Below are 23,725 nucleotides of genomic sequence, written 5' to 3'. Positions count from 1 at the left end.
AGGAGTGGGAAGAGGAAGGAAGAGGGGGAGGAAGAGAAGGGGAGGTGAAGGAGGAAGTTAGAGAAAAGAAGGAGGCGGAGAAGGAAGAGGAGAAAGGAGAGGGAGCAAAGCTACCCCTTCCCCCTCTTCCTGCTCAAGTCCAGACACAGTGAAAACATAAGCGTCATTCAACTATAAGAATTGATACCACAGAAATTGCCACAGAAAACCATCTCTGTGGTTAACACTCAAGGGGATAAGGCCATTAAGAGAGCCTGTCCACCACTGTTTGGAGACTCTGAAGGGAAAATAATACTACGACAAGAGGCATTTGGCTCCTGTTTGGTTCTAGGCAAATTATGATGTGAAAAACTCCCTTTGTCTTTTACCACAGACACTTCCCATGCAGTGGCAGTGGGCTCTCCTGGAGAGAGTCCCTATTTTACAATCTCCCTATTTTACAATCTTCCTTCTCCTGTTTCTAGGAAAGATTTACAGAGTTGCCCTGCCTCTTTATCTCCAGGGCTCCCCTCCCCCTCTGCGATGCTCAAAGCAGTCGCTGTTGCCCTGGCAACACCACTGAATAAACTTGTTGCGTTTGCACCGTCTGTACCCAACCTGGGCTCTGTGGAGGCTGCTAGCTTCCTTTTCCTGTTTGTCATCTACTAAACGTCAAACCTCCAGGCTGAGCCACCGATGCCTGAGTAATGCCAGGAAAGCATTCAGCCCAAAGGCCAGTTCTGATTCATGGCATTACCAGCGGATTTTCGCCCACAACCCCCTTCTCAAAATATGCGGCTGTAATTAGGCAGACAGACTCATCGACATGTTATAATCCAGGGGGATTGGTCAGTTCCCCTGTAGAACACAGATCCGTGAATGGACACATAGGGCTATCATGTTGAAAGAGAAAGAAAGGGGGTGGGGAGGGAGAGAAAGACCATCTAGCCTGATTTCCTTCCTTTTTTTCCCACTTCTTAAAAACTGAATTTTATCTATTTCTCCCATTCCAAAGGATGTATGGTGTTGTGATTGCAAATATTTGGTTCTTAAATCAGATTTGGAGACTAAACAAAAAATATTCTATCTCATTAACTGATATATTAAATCGTTTGCTTTTAATAGTGTCAAGATGTCTTAGGGTTTCTATTGCTACAATAAAACACCGTGACCAAAACCATGCTGGAGAGAAAAGGGTTATTTTGGCTCATGGTTCCGTTCTGTTGTTCATTATTGAAGGAAGTCAGGGCAGGAGCTGAAACTGAGCAGGAGCCTGGAGACAATGCAGACTACAGGGGGGCGTGGCTTACTGGTTTGCTTTCCCTGGCTTGCTCTCTTATAGAACCCAGGACCACTAACACAGGGATGGCTCCACCCACAATGGGCTGGCCCCTCCCCCACTGATCACAAATTGAGAAAATGACCTATCAGCTGGTCCCATGGAGGCGTTTCCTCAACGGAGGCTCCTTCCTCTCTGATGACTCTAGCTTGGGTCACGTTGACACACAGAATCATCCAGTACACAGGGATTCATACATGGTGAGCACAGGCTCCTAGACTGAGCCACACACAAACAGCATTGTTGAGTGCCAGCAATTCACTCACCCAAAACCATCAATGTGTTTGTTAGGGTTTTGTATTACAAATATCTTCTCAAATAAAACGAATTTGGCTTATAACTTTAGTTCTCAATCCTGACTTTCCTAATTTAACACGTGTGGGCCTTTTCACACCATTTAAAGCAGATTACTGCCCTCTGTATGTTTCCCCCTTTGTGTGTCATTTCCCCCAGCCACCTGATTAGTACCTCTCTCTTCTCTTTCTGGTTTCTTTCCTAGTCATTACAGAATGCATTCTCATTCATTCATTCATTCATTCATTCATTCTTACTCATTACCGAGTCTTTCTACCCTTTGCTTTCCTAAAAGCTGGGGTTTTGCCAGTAATTGTAACATCATGCTCCCCTGTCTTCCATTTCCCTAAATCATGGTAGTTGACGCAAGAGGACTTCTGTGAATGCCATCTGTTTACTCGGTCAAACCTCTGGCATTGTTAGCAATATTGTCTCCTCATAGGGAACACTACAACGGCTGTTTCTGTCCCACAAAGGCAGCCATCACCAATGGACACAACATCTACCTATTCTCTCGATAAGAACTTAACTTTTCTCAAGTTACCGATCCTTATGTATCTACTTCTCCAGGTATCCTCTAGCCGTGCACTTCTGTGGAGGCATCTTCTTGTGGGCATAAACCAGAATTCTGGGAAGAAGCTACGTGTGTATTCAAGAGCCCGTAGACAGCTTAGCTGACTAGAACATGTGTTTGTGGAGAGATGGAAAATCGAGGAAAAGCAGCCAAAGTTATGCTGGACACTATGGCCCATACCTGCTGCCTGTACTTCCAGCAGTAAGGAGGCAGAGCCCTGAGTGTAAGGACAGCTTGGGCTACATAGCAAGTTGCAGATCCACCTGGACTCCATAACAAGACCCTGTGTGAAGAAAACTAAACAAACAAAAGAGCCAAAATTATCTTGAGCTGTTTTTAGAACCTGACAATAAAAGCCATTTATTATCCACTTCCGGATAAACTTTCACCCTTCTCCAAATATGATAAAGATAACATGGAATTTCTGTATAAGATTCACCATCCCCTGACACTTGAAGCCTATAGAAGACATTCCCAGCTTTTCCTGAGCGAGCCTATCTACTGTCTTGTTCTGTGACTATGAAAGCTCGTGTCACCTTTAAATGGTGGATATCAACCAGACGACAGTGCCCCTCAGAGAAGCTTGACTCCGTATTCCCCAGATTGAGGTCACTCATAATGTTATTTTCCCTTTCGAGCAGAATGGTGATCTTATAATTACACACAAGAGGTAAGTTAAGATACATGCTTCAATTTTAATTCTAAATAATGTGTTATTCTAAAACAACACATTTACATGCCAAACCTAATCTAAAGGGAGCTTATTAGTTTCTAGTGTCATTGTGAGTGCAGGGATTTAAACACATGTGACACACTGACCGCAGTGCAGGTAGGATGTTCAGTGGTGCACCCGTGGCCCCTTTCCAGCCGGGACCTCCTTGTGTTGGTTTCTTAGGCTCTAACAAGACATTGTGTTCTTTTCTTCTTCTGCCTTACTTTCTGGGATGATGAGGTGAGCCATGCTCATTTTACCCCTTCCCATTGCTTAAGAGCTCTCTACTCGATTGGTTTCTTGTTTCAAATGGGACGGTGGTTGACAAAACACCCCCTGGCCTCTGTGATGCTCCTTTCCTGAGGTCTTCCCAGTACACAGAGCGAAATACAGGTCTCTGCTTTTCTTTCCTCCTCCCCACCGTGCTTTCTCCCTCCTCTCCCTCCTCCCCTCCTTCTTCCGTTTCCCCACCTCTCTCATCTCCTTTTTCTTCTCTTCCATTGCTCCTTTTATGTCCCCACCTTGTCTTCCCCTTAACGCACACAGCGCCTGTCATTAACGTTCAGATTTACCTCATCGGCCTCACACCCTTGGCACCATCATCTTACATTTATGACACCAATATAATAATTACGCATTGCCTTCATCTACAATACACACATCGAATAACCTCAAAACCTAGAGGCTCAAAGGCAAGGGTAAACACTAACCATATCACACTTTCTATAGGTGAGCACATCTGTCCTGGTCAGAGTCTCCTGTGAGATGGCAGGTTAGTGTTGGCCAGGATTTCATCATCTGAAATCTTGACTTGGGCTAGCATGGTGGTGTCCCACAGGGTCTACTTATGTGGTTGGCAAGCTCATTCTGTGTGACAGAAACCTCCAGTGGTCTGCACATGGCTGCAAGAGAGTCCTTACCTATGAGTTCTGGTTTCTCCAAAGCAAGAGATGCTAGAGAGAGAGAAAGTAGCAATATCTCTAATCACGCAGTCTCAGAAACCACATAGTGTTTCTGTCAGACGGGCCATCCAGTCCTCCATACAGTTAAAGGAGAAAGTCTTGGCCTACTGGAGGGGGAATGCGAAGGATTTTTTTTCCTTTCATTTCATAGCTGCAACTAACATTGCTCCCACTTGCAGCTTTCTGAGCTCCAGTCCCCCCTCTTTGGAAGACCCTTGATCTTGGTCTTAAGGAGCAAGGTTTCACTTCCCATGGGCACTCAATACATAAGGCGTAGGATAATCGGTGCAGAGCTCAGGGGCCCTGAGCTGTAGCAGTTCTGAAATCTATCAGGGAAGGGTCAGGGGTCACACATCCCCATGGCATGCTAGTTATTAGCAGCAAGCCACCTAGGCTAGCTCACCGGTTCCACCTCCTGAAGGGGGAGATATATTTTTATACAGAAACAAATACTGCCACTAACAGAATAATTACTAAAGTCGTGAGATGGTCCATACTTTTTTATTTTTAGAGAATTTCCTAATTAAGATTTATAGGCAAATGGCCGCATTCAAAATTCACATGAAATAAATTTCAGGGTGTCCGGGTGAAACTAAGCCAGTTTTGGTGTGTACTACCCTTCCTATTTAGTTCTTCACACTCGAATAGAAGCAGGACCGGTTTAATCATTTGACACACAGTGCTTGTAGATTACGGTCATGTCTGCCTGGTGGTCAGTGGTCATGTAGAGAATTTGTTGAACCTAGGTAGGGACAATCTGGGGGTTTCTAGTCATTTGCTCATTTTATCACTATTTGTTTAAACCTTTAGAAATACTGCTTAGAATCAGTATTAGAAATACAATTAGAATCACTGCAGTGACTGGATTTTTAAATATATATCCCTGTTCGTTTTTTTCCAGACACATAGTTATAACCTATTCCAGGTTGTGGCTTGTTTACAAGATACCAGCTTGATAAAAATACTGTTTTATTTTAATTCGCATTTCTTTGATATTCTGCTTAATGCTTTTAATTTCATTAACTCCTATTTTTTTTCCAAAAATAGCTTTACTGGCAGAAAATTAAGGTATCAAAAACTGCACGTGGGACCAGAGCAACTACAGTCAAGAGTGGACCAGAGCGACAACAGTCAGGAGTTCTCGCTGTTCTTCCTTCCAGAGGGCCTGAGTTACGATCCCAGCACCCGATCCCTGTGAGGCAGCTTGCAAACCACAGGGGCTTGGACAGCCTCTTCTGGCCTCTTTGGGCACCTGAACACAAATGACATAGACTCACCCATACTCATACACATAGGTAGAAATATTTTTTAAAAAAACAATATTTATTTAATATGTACATCGGAGTTCTGGAGCCTTCCTATAGAGTGATTTTCATCTGTGGCAGATGTGAAATTGGTGTTCCCACGGGAGCATACAGGGAGGGCTGGCTCCTCGTGCTCGCTGTCCACTAACTTGGCTTTCCACTGGTCACTACCTGTTTCTTCTTCTGTCCCTTCCATCCATTATCTGCTCTCTCTCTCTCTCTCTCTCTCTCTCTCTCTCTCTCTCTCTCTCTCTCCCCCTCCCCTCCTAATAGTGCCACTCCCTGGGTCAATCATATTCAAACCACCACAGAGATCCTTTCTTGTTCATTTCTGTCTATGCACTAATAGTTTATTCTATTTTCATTTTCTTTGCAGTATTTGACTAGAGAGGAATTGCATAAAATATTCTTTTTATTGTTTGTAGATAAGATGTTTTCAGTTTTGAACTATTTCAGTGTGTTGTTATACATTTTTGGAGAGGCCAGGTTAACATCTCTGGTAGGGACTGGAGTAGATTTCTGGGTCCTGTGAGATGTCTCTCTATCTTTCTATCTATCTATCTATCTATCTATCTATCTATCTATCTATCTATCTATCTATCTATGTATCCATCTACCCACCCACCTACCCACTCACCCATACATCCATCTATCTATCTATCTATCTATCTATCTATCTATCTATCTATCATCTATCTATCTATCTATCTATCTATCTATCTATCTATCTATCTATCTATGTATCCATCCATCCTTCCATCCATCCATCCTTCCATCCATCCATCCATCCATCCATCTACCCACCCACCCATACATCTGTCTGTCTGTCTGTCTATCCATCCATCCATCCATCTATCTATAGCAGGTAATAGCAAACAGTTTTCCACGGTGTTTTCCACCATGTTTTGGTGTTGTATGTCCTTCCCAGAGTTCTGTATTAGTTTATACAAATGTCTTTTGGAGAGAACAAAGCAGGGCTGGGAAGTTCTCACTGTGGGTCATGGTCATTTCACCTCTGTTATCTTGAGTTTAGAATGACACAACAAACTTCATTTCTAGAAGCCATTAGAGAGATCAAGGACTTGGACCATGGTCATGTTAATTAAGAATGTAGGACTCTTGTTCTGGCTCCTTACTGATCCAAGATACATATAAAATACAGCATAGTTACCACGGCACTGAGGAAGGTGAGCATCATGGCAGAGCCTGGCAGGAGGAGGACTGTCACAGGGGATGGTGGGCTTTGTGGGCTCAGACCTCTTTCTCTGTTTTGTGTATGAATGAGATGTGATCAGCCAGTTTTCAGTCCCGCCGTCCTGCCATGTTATGCCTTCCCTACCATGAGGACACACTCCCTCTGGAACTGAAGGCTTAAGTAAAGCCTTTCATCCTTGGTCTGGCAAGATGGCTCAGTGAGTACCTGCTGCAAAGTTTAACGACCTGACTTCAATCACCAGCACTCATGTGGTGCAAGGAGAGAACTGACTCCTGCAAGTTGTCCTCTGACCCAAACACACATTGTGTGGCATGTGTGTGCAGCCCCTCCTCAAACAAACAAACAAACAAACAAATGACAATAAAGAAAGACATTAAATGCTTTCTTCCTTAAGTTGCTTATGGTCGTGGTGTTTTATTGTAGCAGCAGAAAAGAAACTGCGACAGATGCCTATGGAATCTTAATCCAAAATTGCTCGAAATCTTCCTTAAAAATTCTCCCCAGTTGGTGAACAGATAAACTGTGGTATGTCCAGAAAAAGGAACATTATTCGGCACTGAAAATAAATGAGTTACCACGTCATGAGAAGACACAGAGAAATCTTAATGCATATTATTAAATGACATAAGGCATTCTGCAAAGGCTACATCTTCTATGGTTCTAGTGACAGGACATTCTGGAAAAGGCAATAGTGACAGCCAACAGGTCAGTGGTGTGGGAAGCGTGGGAAGGAGGAAGGGAAATGAGCAAAGGGACCTTGGATTTTAGAGCTGAGTGACTCTCCTGGATGTCTCTATCTACAGCGACAGGTCTGTCATTATACATGTGTGCAGAATCCCACGTACTCCACATGCTACGAATCCTAGCGATACACCCCATCTGTATGTGTGAATGGGGTGTTATACTTGTGACAAAGGCACTTCCGCTCTCTGGTGGGGGTGGAGTGGGAGTTGTCCACGTGTGAGGGCACAGGCGTAGGGAATTGCTCATGCCTTCCCTTAAACTTTGCCATGTTGTTGTAAAAATATAAAAATAAAAAAAAGTATTGTTGTTTTTTACCTCGCTGGGTCCAGCACCGCAGTGCCCCAAGATATCTGCTAGATATCTTGGCGGAAACACATCCCAACCTCGCCGTGGTGGCCCAGTGTCTCCACTTTCTTACACTCAAACCCTCACATAAAAGAACACACAACACAATAATCTTAGATCCAATTGATAAGATATAATTGCCCACTTAAACATCCAAAGCCCGGTACCATCCACCCCTTAGGAACATTGATAACAACCTGTAAATACACAGAGCGAGAGTCAGCTTCCATTGTCCTGCCACGGCTTCTCCTCCTCCGTCCGGTCTCCCTTCCTTTTCCTTCCAGTCTCCTCCTCGTCCTTCAAACTTCTCTCCCGCCCATCCTTCCTTCTCCTCCAATGACAGGCCTCCTTCTATCCTGTACCTGCCCCTCACCTGTACTTTACAAATTCAGTGGGGAGGTTCTGGTGAAGTCACCTGATTCCTGAGTGGTGATTAGGCAGCTGTCCTAGGGGCAGTGGAATTAGCATCAAAATACAGATAACTCCAGGGCAAACCACAACATTGTCCTGAATCAAAAACTGCTCTAAAATGGGCTTTAATCAAACTAAAAGGAGCATTCTTGTTTTTAATGTCTCAAAGTACTCAGCTGGCCTTCATCCTGCAGGATGGTGTCTTTATCTTGATCACAGCCATTTTATATAAAATTCACCCCTTATAAATAATGGCAAAAATCACCCCTGTCAATGGACTTCCTTCTAGTATGGCAAGAAAAAGTAAAACAAAAGTAAGTAAGTAAATGTAAATGAAGTAATAGTTCCATTTAACCAAGAATATAAAAGTGGAAGTTTATGCTGTCTGAATCATACTTGAACTGGTGCATGGAAATAAATGCTCAATTTTATTTTTTTAAAAAATATAGCTGGGCACAGTGGTGCACACCTGTAATCCCAGCACTCAGGATGCATCGGGAGTGGTCGTATAGAAGATTTGCGGCCAGCTTGGGCTATATGAGATCCCATCTCATAACACCAAAAAGGGGGCCATCAAGAGGCTCAGTGCCAAAGCCTGACAACCTGAGTTCAATCTCCCTGGGCCCCTCACACTGGAAGGAGAAAGTTGACACCTGCAAGCCTGCATGTTGTCATCTGACTTCTACACACACGACAAGGCAGGTACACACACTCACACACACACACACACACACCACATACACAAACATGCACACCACACACACATACATGCATATCACACACACACATAAACACACACACACATCACACACACACATACATCACACACACACATATAGATGTACACTACACACACACATACACCACACATACATAGATGTACACCACACACACACACATATAGATGTACACCATACACACACACACATACACACCACACAAACACATACACCACACACACACACCACACACACATACATATACACACACACACATATACACCACACACATATACATACACACATACACCACACACACATACACCACACACACATACATACATACACACACACATACACACACACACACACACACACACGTACCCCACAAAACGAGAAAGCACCCTAAAGACAATAAAATCATGGAATGTTATCCTGCTAAATTGCTGGAAATTTATTACAAATGATAAAAACTTTTGAAAGTGTCTTCTAATTTTGTAGATTAATAATACTTATTTATAAAATCTGACTGTATACTATGTATTTTCGAACACTCTGCACTGGTTGGTTTTTGCCAATAGGACTGAAACTAATATTATCTGGCAGGAGGGGACCTTAGTTGAGGGGTTGCCTCTATCAGATTTTCTGTAGGCAAGCCTGTGGCGCATTTTCTTCATTAGTGATTAATTTGGAAGGGCTCAGCCCACTGTGGGCGGTGCTACCACTGGACAGGATGTCTGGGTTCTGTAAGAAAGCAGCCTGAGCAAGCCATAGAAGGCAAGTCACAGAAAGCATGCAGTAAGCAGTGTTTTTCATGACCCCTGCTTCAGTTCCTGCTTCCAGGTTCCTGCCTTGAGTTCCTGCCCTGACTTCTCTCATTGATGGACTATGACGTCGAAGTGTAAGCCAAATAAACTCTTCCCTCAAGTTGCTTTTGATCATGTGTTCACCCCAGCAATAGAAACCAAACTAGGACCCACGTTGTGGGTCTAGGAATGCATACCTTGGTTTTAGAGAACATTGATTTGTGATTACTTGGTTCAAACACTGTCATATATTGTGCAGGTGCATTTAAAGTACAAACATTAGCATCCTATTTTGTCTGCCATGCAACTTGTTCTTTTAGATCAGCAGTTTTCAACCTGTGGGTCATGACCCTTTGGGGGTCAAAGGACCCTTTTTCACTGGGGTCGCCTAAGACCCTTGGAAAACACAGATATTCATTTCCACTCATAACAGTCACACAATTGCAGTTATGAAGTAGCAACAAAAATAATTTTATGGTTGGGGCAATCATCATGAAGTGAGGAATGTGAGGAACTGAGTTAAAGGTTCAAAACATTAGGAAGGTTGGGAGCCACTGCTCTAGATTTGATTTGGTTTAAAAACTCGAGTTAAAATCAACCCTGACTCCGCTTAGCTTTCCTAAACCTGGGCACCTTCTTTTCTGCCGTATTTCACCGTGTGTGTCCTTACCCTAAGTGCCTGAGCAGGTCACAGACTTGTGTGTCCTGGAGTCAGAGGGTGGCAGCGTAGGCCCTGTGACACCAGCACCTCTAGTTTTTTGTCATCAAGACGGACGTCGCCGTGTACAGAGTTCATGCTGTCAACAACAGTGCAATAGAGGGTTTTTTTGGCGTGTGTTTTGGTTTGATTTGGTTTTTAGTCTCATGATGTTTCGAACAACTTTACGGTTTTGTGTTGTCTGGCTGTGTTTGTAGCCACCCTGGGGAAGTGCAGCGAGGATCAAGGAAGGAGCTACAGCCTCAGACCAATGGCTGAGGCTCAGTCTACCTCACCACTCAGTGTAGAAACAGCCAAAGAACTAAAACTCAGCACTCCCAGCTCTTGGGCTTTCGTGGTAGAGATGAAACGAACCATGGAACTGACTCCCAGCAAGTCCAGAGCCTTTCAGAAACTGCTCCGGACCTGTCCTCAGGAGCGGGTGGGTGGCCTCACCGCCCACCTCGGCATGGGGTTGGCAGTGCTGTGTGGCAGCTAGTGACTGGACCAGGACGGGTCTCTCCTTACTCCAGCACAATGCCCTGCTGCTGGTATTCACACAAACAAGCGCTGTGCTGTGTGTATTCCTTAATCTCCATTCTAATATCTCCAACAATCTACTGGTTAATTAGCAATTTGCTGCCCACGAATATGCAAATGAGCGACAAGCGCAGGTTCTCTGCATCTCTGCATCTGTAATTATTCTGCTGATGTACCAGCCACTTTCTTTCCCGTGTAGGTCTCTCTCTCTCTCTCTCTCTCTCTCTCTCTCTCTGTGTGTGTGTGTGTGTGTGTGTGTGTGTGTGTGTGTGTGTGTGTTCGTGCATCAGGGATTTCATTATTTTTAGAAGCGTGCTCTGTGCATTCTTATGCTTTAATAAAAGAGAGTTCAGTGATTACTGTATTTTGAAATATATGTAATTATATGCATGTCCCTCCTCAATTCCAAATTCATTTGTCGGATGTTTTTTCTTTTTTGCATAAAGAACGGTGAGTGATTTATCAAGGGGCTACAATCCAAACTGCAGAGAGTCAGAGCGTAAGACTGAAAGACACACATTTCTGCGGCTGCCAAATTCTTATCTTGAATCAGTGTCTTGTAGTATTTGATTTTCTCCCAGCAGCTCCGCGAGTAGAGCCACAAGCTGCCGACCCCATCTGCCTGTTGGAGCACAATGCTTGCCTGTTTGGAGGTGTAAATGTTTTACAATTTTTTTTTTTTGGATGGGGGTTTTGTTCAGGGCACTAAGAAAGGCTCTCGTGTTAAATTAAGTCAATTAATAAATGGAGACACATTAAGCAATCAATTTTGTCAGCCTATCTCCCCAGCATTATGTGTGGCTGGCTGTAATCACAAGATAAATGCAGTGTGCTGATCTATGGTAATGTTCAATAATACATTCTCCGCCAGGCTCAATTCATCAGGGAGTTTCAGTAGGGGAGGTATTTGTTATTGGCTGTCTCTGAACCTCAAGGATAACATTTCTGTCCTTTTGATTGGCTGCCTCGCTGCTGCAAGATTCTAACCGTCTTATTTTGATGATGAATATGAAGGCGCGCTAAGCCGGGCTGGAGCGGAGTGTCTCGGAGGCTGTGCTCCATTCAGAGCCCAAGGACTTACAGCTTCCTCCGCTGCCTTCCTGTGCCAACGACCCCCCAAAAGTTGTGATGCTTTTCTTTACACAGTGCTTTGGGGCTGTGTTGGATCTCATTCACCTCCGGTTTCAGCACTACAAGGCTAAACGGGTTTTCTCTGCTGCTGGGCAACTTGTCTGTGTGGTCAACCCCACCAACAATCTAAAGGTGAGTCACTTCCCCTCAGCTTTCTGCCATCCCCACGGGGCCTCCAGCCCTTTCTCAGGAGACTTCTATCAGGAGCTCATGCAAATAGTTTGCTAGTGCTAGGACCCCAGGCTGGGGGATGCTTGCCTCATTCTCGCTCTCTGGGTAGCTTGGTGACTGTGTGGTGTTTTCTGGACTGGCAAGCAACAGAAGAGTGGGCATGTAGTGGCTTCCGCACACGGTCCTCGGGGGGCGGGGAGGGGGGAGGGGAACAGGGGGAGGGGTAGAAGGGAGGGTGAAGGGAAGAGTAGGGAAAAGGTGTCCTTACCTCCCTCCCAAGCATTTATGGGCCAGTGCCGAGGAGGAAAAAAAAATCTGAAAAGTTACCGAAATTGCTGTCTGTTCCGCTGGTCAGTGCAAGGATTTGGCCATGCAGGACTGGGGCGCTTTAATACAGTAGGACCCGGGAGTTGGCAAGGGGCCGTTTCTGCAAGAGTTTGCCCTTGTCCTCAAACTGTGTCAAAGTGTGTGTGTGTGTGTGTGTGTGTGTGTGAGAGAGAGAGAGAGAGAGAGAGAGAGAGAGAGAGAGAGAGAGAGAGAGAGAGAGAGAGAGAGAGGTGTCTCTGTGTGTTGCTGCTGGGAGGAGTTTAGCTCCTTTCCCTCCTGCCAACTAGATGTGAGCCTCCACTGAGGAGAGCAGTCAGAGGAGGGCTTCTCTTCAATTGTGTAATGAAACCCAGCTAGGAGCTGCTGCGGCTGCCTGGAGCCTGCAGGCGGCTGGCTGCTGAGCTGCCAGTGTGACTGCCTCACCTGCTCGCTTGGTGCTGCCTTCTCCCTGTTCACCCTTTTATGTCAATGTTCTAAGGCAAAATGCAGGGCTAGAAGGACCTCTACATGTCATGGTGCAGATGAAGAAATTAATGAAGAGACACTGCCTAGGGATGTGGGGAAGATGAGGAATGGGGAAAGAGCATGCTGGGACAGTACAGCTAAACTCCCCAAAGGTGGAATTGTCTGAAAATCAACTAGAACACAGGAGTCATTAGACGGCGGCTTGCCTACCTTCACTGTACAGGGCACTGACGACAGGGGGAGGGGCTGTGTCTGCAACTGAGTGTGGGACTGTCTAGGAGACCGAGGCTGTGATTCTGACCCCTGTGGTTCGGTGGTGTTGAGCGATGCCTGTAGTGGGTTAATGCTGTAGGATAGACTCTCATGGTCCGATGGATGGTCCTCAGCCCTCTTGCTGCAGACTGGTGTTTAAGTGTTCCCACCTCCATTCCTGGAAGTCTTTAAACTGACAGCTATCTGGAGCCTCTGAGGTCATATTCCAGGGGCAACGTGATGGAGGGAATGTGGACTATACTGAGAACCCAACTGGCTTTCCAGTGGTACCCAGGCTGTGACAAATCCTCGAATCTCGCCGAAGCGTCCGTGTGTGCTCTCCCTGTCTTATGCTCGCTTATTCGCCTCTTTCCTCTTCTGTATTTTTTTTATGGCTTGGTTTTATAAATGAGGATTCTCCTCCAGCCATCCTTGGCAGAACAAGTACACAGTAACCATATTAAAAATACTCTTGAATTCCATTCCAGGGCCACTTTGGAGACCTTACTCCATCCCATTATTTTGTCAACTCCTATTAGTTACTTCCCTGCGGCAAGAAATATTGTTTACTCCTGTTTTGCATTTTAATACCTTTTGAAATTATGTGACATAGCAGCTCTAAAGTTTGAATTTATGTGGTTCACTGACTGCCCAAGGATGGGGAAGGGAGGGCGCTCAGGTCCTGCGGGGCAGCAAGGGGAATCGCCTGTGTATGTTCTGTAGTGATGACTGCTTATTGACCACAACAGTCTTGTTGCCCCAATGCAGGGGCCGGTAAAAGGCTTTGAGTTACCTTGGACAACAGTGTAACTGAATGAGTCAACCTTTCTCAGCCTTCCCTTCCTCATCTTGAAGACAAACCTAGAAATATCTGTCCTACCTTCTCCATAGCTTTCTGAAGCTGCCAAGAGATAATATGGGGCAACGGGAATGAATAAATGTGTTTGTAACAGTCTCTCCTCTAAATACACACACACATAAATGCACACACATACACACACATACATACATACATACATACATATGCACACAAACACATGCACACACATACACAAACACACACATACATATATAAACAAACATATGCACACACATACACATATACACATATGCACACACATACACACATACATACACACACAAACACATGCACACACATACACAAACACACACATACATATATAAACAAACATATGCACACACATACACATATACACATATGCACACACATACACACATACATACACACACAAACACATGCACACACATACACACACACACACCCTGCATGTACTTTATAGGCTTCTCAAAGAGTGTAACTTAAAGCTTTAAGATAACTTATGCTCCCATAATCAGGAACAGAAAAACATGTCGTGTGCTTTTAAGGAGTGATTGTTCATGGTGTAGTGTGTGTGTATGTGTGTGTGTGTGTGTGTGTGTGTGTGTGTGTGTGTGTGTGTGTACACGTGCGATCATTTGGCTTTTCATTTTCCATTAACACCCCCTTAGGAACTTAGCTCATCAGAGCCTCACTGTAAGTAAGCATAGTGTTGTATGCCACAGTATTTGGGTCCCATACACAGGACTTGGAGGGCCACTGCTGGCAGAGGGACCTACCCAGCAGCCAAACTGCTCTGGGGGTCTCTGTCAGCTCAGCTCCAGCACCCAGGTGACAGAAGGTCAGCAGACCCACCTTTCAACCTGAAGCTAGCAGACCTTAAAAATAAAAGCACCATTGCCCTGCTGATTAAGCTAAAATGTGCACACAAATTCAAAGAGTTCTCTCCCTAAATGTTCCATAAATAGACCACTCCCTACCCCCAAAAAGTCTTTGCTATAATAAGCTGTGATCTATTGGGGGAGGGGATTCCTTTTTTGGAGGAAAAAAAGCTGTGGCAATGTTAACCCAGAATAGCTATTGATCTGTGGTGCATCCCCGCACTTTAAGACTGGCTGGGACATGAAGTGGTGACCTGCTATGTCCTATGTGGCTCTGGAGCACAACCTTACTTTCCTGGGCTGCCTGGAGCTACAAAGGCCGCTGTGAAGACTGTTGGGAAACAGATCTGCTCTTTCTTGAGAATCCTAACAACATCTCAGGACCACAAGCAAGTGCTGAGTTATAATTCACCAGCTGCACAGAGAACACCACGCAGCTTCTACAGGTCACCCTCATTAGCAGTCTCGCTAACCCAAGAATCCTTTAAGCTGATGCCTTTCCTTGTAGATGGAAAACGGAGCCTTCCAGGGATTGCAGATACTGTGGCTAAAATTGTCGTACCCATAAATCCATTCTAAAGGGTCCTACAGAATGTACAGCCGGCTGACCTGAAACACTGGGCTTTAAATGCCTGCTTAGAAATGGGAGCGCCAGGCTCACTCCTTGGATTCCTCTATGTCTGTTTTTGTCTATCTGTACTTGTAACACTTTGCCTAGATCAGGATTTCAGATGGTGCTCACTCCCTGCTCCCATTTACTCTCCACCTCATGGAGAGTGCTTCTGAGGTGGCCAGCTTTCAGGCTACCATCTCCAGATGCTGCCCATCCCCACACAAAGCAGCCTTTCTCTCCTGGTTCATCTCCCATTGGCCTACCCACCAGAAGCCCTGCCCTGTCTGCAGACACATCCTTTGCAGAGTGTCCCAGCCAGTTCCTGCAGCCAGGGTTCTCCAGAAAAGGGTCTGCAGGCTCAACAGAGCCCCTCCGATCCTAGCCCTCAACCCTTCCCAAGGCCACAGTGAGCTGAGGTGGCTGGGTGACTTCCTCCTCTTAACCACGGCTTTGATAAATGAGTTTTAAAAAAGAAATGCTAGCAAAATGCTTTCTGGCAAACTTCCGAAAGGCCCTGTCTAATGCGCCACCCAGTGTCCTCCTCTGCACTGGACTGAAGAAGATTAGTACCCCACTTCCCTGTCTTCATTCAGCTAGATCCCCGCCATTCTTCTTATAACCCATTAATCTTAGATTTACAAACAGCACACACACACACACACACACACACACACACACACACACACACACACACACACACACACACACACAGTGGTGGTGGTTTTAATTTAAGTGCCTGGCAGATGCGAAATCTGAAACTGGAGTTGTTCCAGGTCCATTCCTTGCAGCATCTATGTGCCTTTCGTTCTGAGAGCAGCTTGTGTGGGTGAATGTTGAGTGCTGTGCTGGGGGAGAAGAGAGGGTTGTAAGAGGTGGGAAAGGGAGGAGGGGCAGGAGATGAGGAAGAGGAGATTAGAGTGAGAGGAAGATTAGAATGGGGAGGGCAGAAAAGAGGGGCCAGGAGAAGAAAGAGGGGAGAGGGGAGAAAAGAGGGGGAAGGTGAGGTGTGAGTCCAACATGGCTTCTGCCTCTGCTGTGTGGAGATCTTTGGAAATGCTAAACTGCCCTGGGCCTTTGCTTAACTCCTCGGGACAGCACAGCAGGGCGTGTAAAGAGAGCAGAAGACCTGAGTGGTTTTGGAGATTGAGAGGCAGGCAGCCTTTGGAGTGATCATCGCGAATGCCCACTTTAAAGCAGTTCAAAGCTTTGTGACAAGATTGCTGAAGAGCTGGTATGTGGGTTACCCAGTTCTTCCCTGCACGGCCACATCAGAGGGTCGCTGTTCCCAGTCTCTGACATCTCCCCAGGTTCTCTTCCAGCCCAGTTTAGCGCTCTTTCAAGGCTGTTAGGACCTGAGAGGTTGGGGAGGAGGGGGCGGGGAGGGCAGGTTAAGGTCCACACTCTCCCACTTTTAAACCAAAGGCTCCTTAGCCTCTCTCAGCCCCTTGGTTTCTGCAAATATTCTCTGACGCCATGGGCACCAAACAGCTACACAGCTTTTCTGGTTAATGGTGACTGCAAATGAGGCTCCTGAGCCGTGTAACAGCCGGCCCCAGGCCCCGGGCAGTAACTCAGTTAGCCGCGTGCTAGCGATTCTGTGTCAATACAAGCAGGAAGCTGGACAGAGGTGGACAGAGGCGAGCAGACCCCTCCGTTCTGCATTTACCCAGCAGCCTCCGGCCCGTTTTGTGAAATTCCCCTAACGAGGCTCTCTCTACCTACAAGGACTGTCTGGGGAAATGACACAACTGATAGCTTAGACTCCCTCTGCAACCCACAGCAAGATCAGAGATACTCGAGCACTTTTCCCAAGTAGAGACAGACTACTTTCCTAGCAATTAACAACGGAGAGAGGGTAGGGAGCAACTGTCCAAGACGGTGTTTTGTACTTAAAAAGTCATCTTGCCCTAAGCAGTGCAGTGACCTGCTCAGATACACAGTGTCATAGACAAGATGTCCTGGGGAGGGGAGATGTGCCTCCACATGGGTTCTGTAGCTCTAGGAATGGTTAAGAGCTCGCATGTCAAAGCAGGGAAGCTACAGTTCATATGCAGCCAAGGAAGGTGGGAGCACAGAGGGGGGCTCCCCGTGCTAGTTTTGCTAGTTGATGCTGGTTCCTGGTGACTGCCACTAGCCACCAATAGCAGAGCTGGGAAGGAAGTGTAGTGTCTGAGCTGACTGTGGGGATCCAAGGCCACTTTCCTTGAGCATCTCTCTTCCCAATTCTGAATGGACGTGCGAAGTTTATATACATTTCTTGTTACACGGTGCACCACGATCAAATCACAGTCATTACCATTTCCAGCACTTTCCCGGCTCCTCCAGCACTAATTATTTTGGGGTTAGGGACCCCTGAGTTTGAGTGATAGATATCTTTGACCTTTGTGAACCTTGTTTCTTTTCATTTGTGAAAACGAAGGTGTGTGTGTGTGTGTGTGTGTGTGTGTGTGTGTGTGTGTGTGTGTGTAACAGCAGTATGGCTCACTTCCCTACCATTACCATTGGTGATCATGCCTGCTGTCAGTGCTGTTGAGCGAATCAGAAATGCCCTTCTCACAAGTTAATGGTACCATGGCTCATCCCAGGCTGGGCTGGGATCACATTCTGAAGCCTTTGGCACAATGTAAACACGACCCAGTCCTCGAGTTAAACTCAGATGGGTAAACCAACCCCTCAAATTCAATGTTAGAAAGCATGGTAGTTTGAAAGAGATGTCCCCCAGAATTCTCAGCCCTCTGAATACTTGGGCCTCAGTTGTTGGCCGTTTGGGGAGAATTAGGAGGTGTGACCTAACTGGAGGGGGAATGTCCCTGGGCTGGACCATGAGGTTTCAAAAGACTTGAGTCACGCCCAGTGCTCTCTGGGTCTCCCGTTTATGGCTCCCGATGTGAGCTCTTGGCTTCTGCTCCTGCCGCCCGCCACCTGCTACCTCGGTTCCACCATCATGGACTCTAACCCTATGGAACAGTAAGCCTCAAACAAACTTCTCCTTCGGTGTTGCCTTAACCATGATGGTCTGTCACAGACAGGAAATTACAACAGCAAAGCTAAGGCAACTGAGGGACAGTGTTCCAAAGCATGCTTTTCAAGGGAGGAGGATTAGAACAACGTTCCAATTCAAGTCTAACCCATGAGGCTCCAAGAGCAAGCATCTAGGGGCTGGAGAGATGGCTCAGTGGTTAAAAGCACTGACTGTTCTTCTGGGGGTCCTGAGTTCAATTCCCAGCAGCCACATGGTGGCTCACAACCATCTGTCATGGGATCTGATGCCCTCTTCTGGAGTGTCTACAGTGTACTCACATATATAAAGTAAATAAATAATTCTTTTAAAAAGATCAGGCATCTAGTCCAAGGTCACAGCTGGTGGAGCTGCAGCAGGCACAGGTCTCACATACTCCTGCTCTTTGTTCTGACTCTGCCTGAGGCAATACCATGGGAATGGGCACTTTGGTGCAGGAAGGTCCTAGAGGAGCTTAGCTCTCAGGATGTTGCCAGTGGGGCCACCACGGGGCATCAAGAAAACTGTTCCTTATACCCAAACTGCTGATGCGGACACATGACTCAGGCACAGTGAGGGCTCATAGGAAGTCACTAAAGCCAAGCAACCACCACTTCAGTTGGTCAAATAGCGGGACAGATCAAGTTCTGTTACCAAAGGCTACATTTTCACTTTGGCCATGAGCCCAGAATAAAAGCACTGTCTTTCTTTTCTCTTTCTTCTCTCTTCCCCCCCCCTCTCTCTCTCCCTCCCTCCCCCTCCGTCCTCCCTCCCTCCCTCTCTTCCTTCCTTCCTTCCTTCCTTCCTTCCTTCCTTTCTTTCTTTCTTTCTTTCTCTTTTTGTGGATAATTTAGAATTATGGTCTAAGTGGCAATGTCAGTTATACTTTTAAAAGATATTGTATCTCTTAATATAATTTCTGGATCCATTGAAGTATTGTTAAATCAGGAACCCATAATGAGGAATGTGCTCTGTGCCGCCGGGTTATCTCCACTAGCCCATGGCATCAGAATTCCATCAAGAAGAGAGTTGTAAAATGGGAGGGGTAGGCCTTTCCCACCCCCTCAACAAAGCAGGAGAGGGTACAATGTGGGGCATCATCAAAAGCCAATATTTGTAGACGAAAAGACAAGATTATCTTACCTGGAAGGTCCCACAGAGACAGAACCCAAACCAGTACAAAATAGGCTTTACAGCAGGCCGACCAGCTAACCCTACTACCTCCTGGCTTAGTACCCAGACATCATGGCTCCTCAAAGTATGTCAAAGGACTCGGCCAAGGTGTGCCAAAGAGTCCTAAGCAAGTAGCCACTCAGAAGCTCAGTTCCCTTTGCCTAAATTAGGTACTCATGTGACATATTACAAGCTGAGCCAGGCCACATATCCTGAAACTCACACAGTAGTTTTCCATTGTTTCTTGGACATACTCAGGTTAATAAGTCATGACAATAATAGTCACACAAAAAAAAAAAAAAACTACCATGTACTCAAGGCCAGCTGTGTGCAGAACTGTTTAGTGCAGAACTGAGCATTTAGCTGTCTCTAGGAAGGGGTGTATAATTATCACACTCCACCTTATATATAATATCAAAGCAGAACGGTTAAGGTGCTGACCCAATATGGGTGAGTTCTTGGTGAGTAAGCTCTCTCTTTCTTTGATTAAAATCCTGTGCCTTTTGACACTTCTTGACAAGGTTCCGCATCATAGCTTACAACCCAGGCTACACACTCACTCTGCGTGTGTGTGTGCGTGTGCGTGTGTGTGTGTGTGCGTGCGTGCCTGCGTGTGTGTGTGTGCGTGTGTGTGTGTGTGTGTGTAGAATATCGAGCTGAGAGCTGTTTTCGTTTATCCTCATGTATATAAACACGGGTATGATACTCTAGCCCCTGCTGGGCAACCCTGGGAGGTTTTCTCTGTGTCTCTCAAGGCTGCAGGTAGGGCTAATGCAGCTTGCATTAACTTTGCTCCTTTCCTCTGCTTGCTACAAACTCCCCAAGTCAACTATTGCCTCAGAGTCCTTATCTTGGCTTCTGTTGTTGGGGAAGCCTGTGCGTATAGATTTTAGATTGTGGACTTTTAAAAAATTAAACTACATTTATTGAGCACATACTAAGTACTAAGGACCATGCTACAGAGTTTCTGAATTGCTTTTAACAACAACAAAAAAAAGGGGGGAGGGGAAGTGCTTGTAACCTTTTAAAGACAATTAACCAAAGGGGTTGTGTATATCTTATTGATATTCTTTGTATGAGAGCTCAGAAAATTGGTACTGAATTCCTGTCCTCCCAGCAAGCAGGAGAAACAGGTAGATGTACGTGTAAAATTACGGGAATGTGGATTCACAGTGATGATTCTAGGGGATGCAGCTAGGTCTGCAGTTTCTTAACTCAAAGAAGGGGATTGCGTAGTCTTTCATACATAGGAGTGGATGCTAAAATTAGAATGTATGTGTACAACACCCGTATTTCAGCCTTCTCTGCATCAGGTCACACCACAAAGTATTTCTAAAACCAGAGAGTATTGAAGTTGAAAGGAAAACTATATCACCTGCTGTTCTGCCACTCTACTTGGAGTCTCTGACTAATACACAGACTTGGTTAGCCAATGGGAAGAGGATTGTCCAAACATGATGCCTCTCGCAGGGTGAGCCCCATCAGAAACTTCATTGAAAAATAGCAAGGATCTCAGAGCTCACCTCTGCTTTCCCTGACAACAGCCCCTCTCTCCCAAGACTGTTAGCCGAGGCCCTCACACTGGCAGGCACAGATCTGCAGAGTGCTGTAATCATCCAGACTCAAGCAAATGGCCAAGCTGTTCAGAAAACTTACATGGTATTGATTTTTGAGAGACTTGGTACAAATTTCACCGAGAGATGATAGTTAGGAGTGAACACGTGCGAGCGCGAGGGAGGAGAAGCCAATCACCAGGCTTTTGGATTGAGCATGATTTAAGTCCCTCTCAACAGACAATTTAAAAATAATCACAAGCTATGAACATAACTGTGTCTGGAAGTGACATTCAGTGCACCTTTTCCAAAAGACCACTTGGAGAAAAATACTTATTTTCTCAAATACCAGTTAATTGCTAGGTTTGATGGCTCATACCTGTAATCCCAACACTTAGGAAGTCGAGACAGGAGAATTACCATGAGTTTAAGACCAAAGTGGACTACCCTAGTGGCTTTCAGGCCAGCCTGAGCTACAGAGCAAGATCCTAGCTCAAAAGATAAATATGAATGTGTAAATAAAAATAAAAGAATCAGTGAATTCTCATATGACTTTTTAAATATCTATATCAGAGTCCTAATAAGTTGTAAATTAGCAAAATTGTTCTGCCGAATGATCTGTATTTATATAAACGTTAGCCATCTCAGTTCTTAAATACCACAGCAGCAAGCAAGGTCAAGAGTGTCAATGCAATTACTTTATAATTAGGAGATGGCTCCAGTACCATTTGTGTGGCTGTGATAAAATACTTTGACAAAGAACAACTTAAGCTTGAAAGGGCTTGTTTGGTTTATGATTCCAGGCCCATGGTCCTGCGGAGGTCAAGGCCGGAATTCAGTTGGAGCAGCTCTTCCCCATTCATCCGAGAACAGAGAAGGAACAAATGTAGACAAATGCATTGTTCGCTTGTTCTGAGCTCAGTCTCTCCATTTCTATATCGTTCAAGAACACCCTTTCTAGGGAATGGTCTCGCCCACAACACCAATGAATCAAAGACAACCCCTAGAGATCCGCCAACCACCTGTAGACATTTCTTATTGGGGACTCTCATCTCAGGTCATTCAAAGTTGTGTCAGGTTAACAAGCTAACCATCACAGATAAGATAGAGGCTGGGAGGATCTTTCCTCAGCATAGCTATTCCTCAAAGTGTTCCCTGTTTTCACCCCATCTAAAGTGCATTTTCATTTAGGAATAGAATTGGTTTGAGGCAGGGTCTCTCTCGTTGTTTCTGCTACCTGTGTACTCCAGGCTAACTGACAGGTGAACTTCTGGGTTATTTTCATCTCTATCTCCCATGGGGCCACAGGAGTGCTGGGGTTACAGATGCTCACCACTGCATTTGGCTTTTGAGGGATCTGAGAATTGAATTCAGGTCATCAATCTTGTCTGGGGAAATGCCTTAACCTGATGAACCTGGTGATGGGTCTCACCAGCCCAATGAGCTTAGCAATTTAACCAGAGAATCAGAATATGGAAGGTTAGATAGTCACCTATATAACCAGACTAACATCCACAAGACACAGGTCGATGGTGTGGCTCAAATTCTATTCCTCTCCTAAGATGTTCATGTGAAGGTCCTTCTCTTGCTGATGTCTGCTTTCCAGTGTCAACTTGGGCTAAGTAACCTGTGCACTGATAACTTTACAACTTTTAAACTTTCAAATAAAAAGTTTTATCAGCTAGATGGGTTCCTTTTAGAAAGCTTTTGAGAATATTATTCACATTAGCAAAAGCTTTCTGTTAGAAAAAAGTGAAGGTTATGGCTGGTGGCAGTTCTCTACTGGAACCTCTCACTGGGATGTGTTTTACACACACACACACACACACACACACACACACACACAATCTACATTGTGCCTTCCAGTTAATTATAAACTGGAAATTACACAGGAGCCCTTACTTTTCTGTAGTTACATTGAGGAACGCCCATATAAGAGAGGTCCCTTACACAGAGAAGCAAATACTGTTTATAATGTTAATGTAGAAACAAACACGCATTAATAATCTGATGTATTGTACAATATCACACATCATGCAGCCTCTATAAGATGCCACTTGTAGTTTGAATGAGACTGGCCTCCAGAGGTTCATGTGTTTGAATACTTAGCCCCCAGTTGGAAGAACTGTTTGGAAAGGATTAGGGGGTGTGTCCTCATTGGAGGAGCTATGTTACTAGGAGTAGGCTTTGAGGTAGCAAAAAGCCCAAGTCATCCTCATTTCCAGCATCTCTCTCTTTCCCTGCCTCCTACTTATGAATCAGCATGTAAGCTCTCACATACTGCTCCAGGGCCATGCCTGCCTGCCTGGTGCCATGCTTCCAACCACAATGGTCATGGACTCGCCTGCTGAAACTGTGGGCTCCAAAAAAACTGTTTCTTTTGTAAGTTGCCTACATCATGGTGTCTTAGTATAGAAATAGAAAAGTAACTAAGAAACCATGACACGCGCAGGAATGTTGAAAACGAAGAGTATGACATGTATAATTGTCATGAAAAGTGTTTGGACATTTCAGACTTCCTGAACAGATCCAGGACCCAGACGCAGTGATGTTCCTGATGGTGTACTAGCCTTAGGATAACAGACTGCTGGTTACTGCCTCCTACCAACATTCTGAAGCACTGTATCAAAGGTTGGGGCCACATTTGTACTCCGAGATGAGCTTTAGGGATGTGGTAGAAT

At 45.3% G+C, this 23,725-nt stretch overlaps 1 protein-coding gene across 1 annotated transcript in view; it reads left to right on the top strand.

Moving 5' to 3' along the window:
• The first annotated feature begins 11,358 nt into the window (after nt 1-11,358).
• The window catches only part of Siah3 (siah E3 ubiquitin protein ligase family member 3), a 65,565-nt gene continuing 53,198 nt past the window's right edge, over nt 11,359-23,725 (top strand). The window contains exon 1 of the mRNA XM_032917768.1: nt 11,359-11,905. Coding sequence (XP_032773659.1) covers nt 11,771-11,905 — 135 coding nt within the window. The 5' untranslated portion in view covers nt 11,359-11,770. The remainder of the gene's footprint in view (nt 11,906-23,725) is intronic.

Source organism: Rattus rattus, chromosome 12 (genome assembly GCF_011064425.1).
Source record: "Rattus rattus isolate New Zealand chromosome 12, Rrattus_CSIRO_v1, whole genome shotgun sequence".
Classification (NCBI taxonomy): domain Eukaryota; kingdom Metazoa; phylum Chordata; class Mammalia; order Rodentia; family Muridae; genus Rattus; species Rattus rattus.
This window is presented reverse-complemented; position numbering and strand designations above follow the sequence as displayed.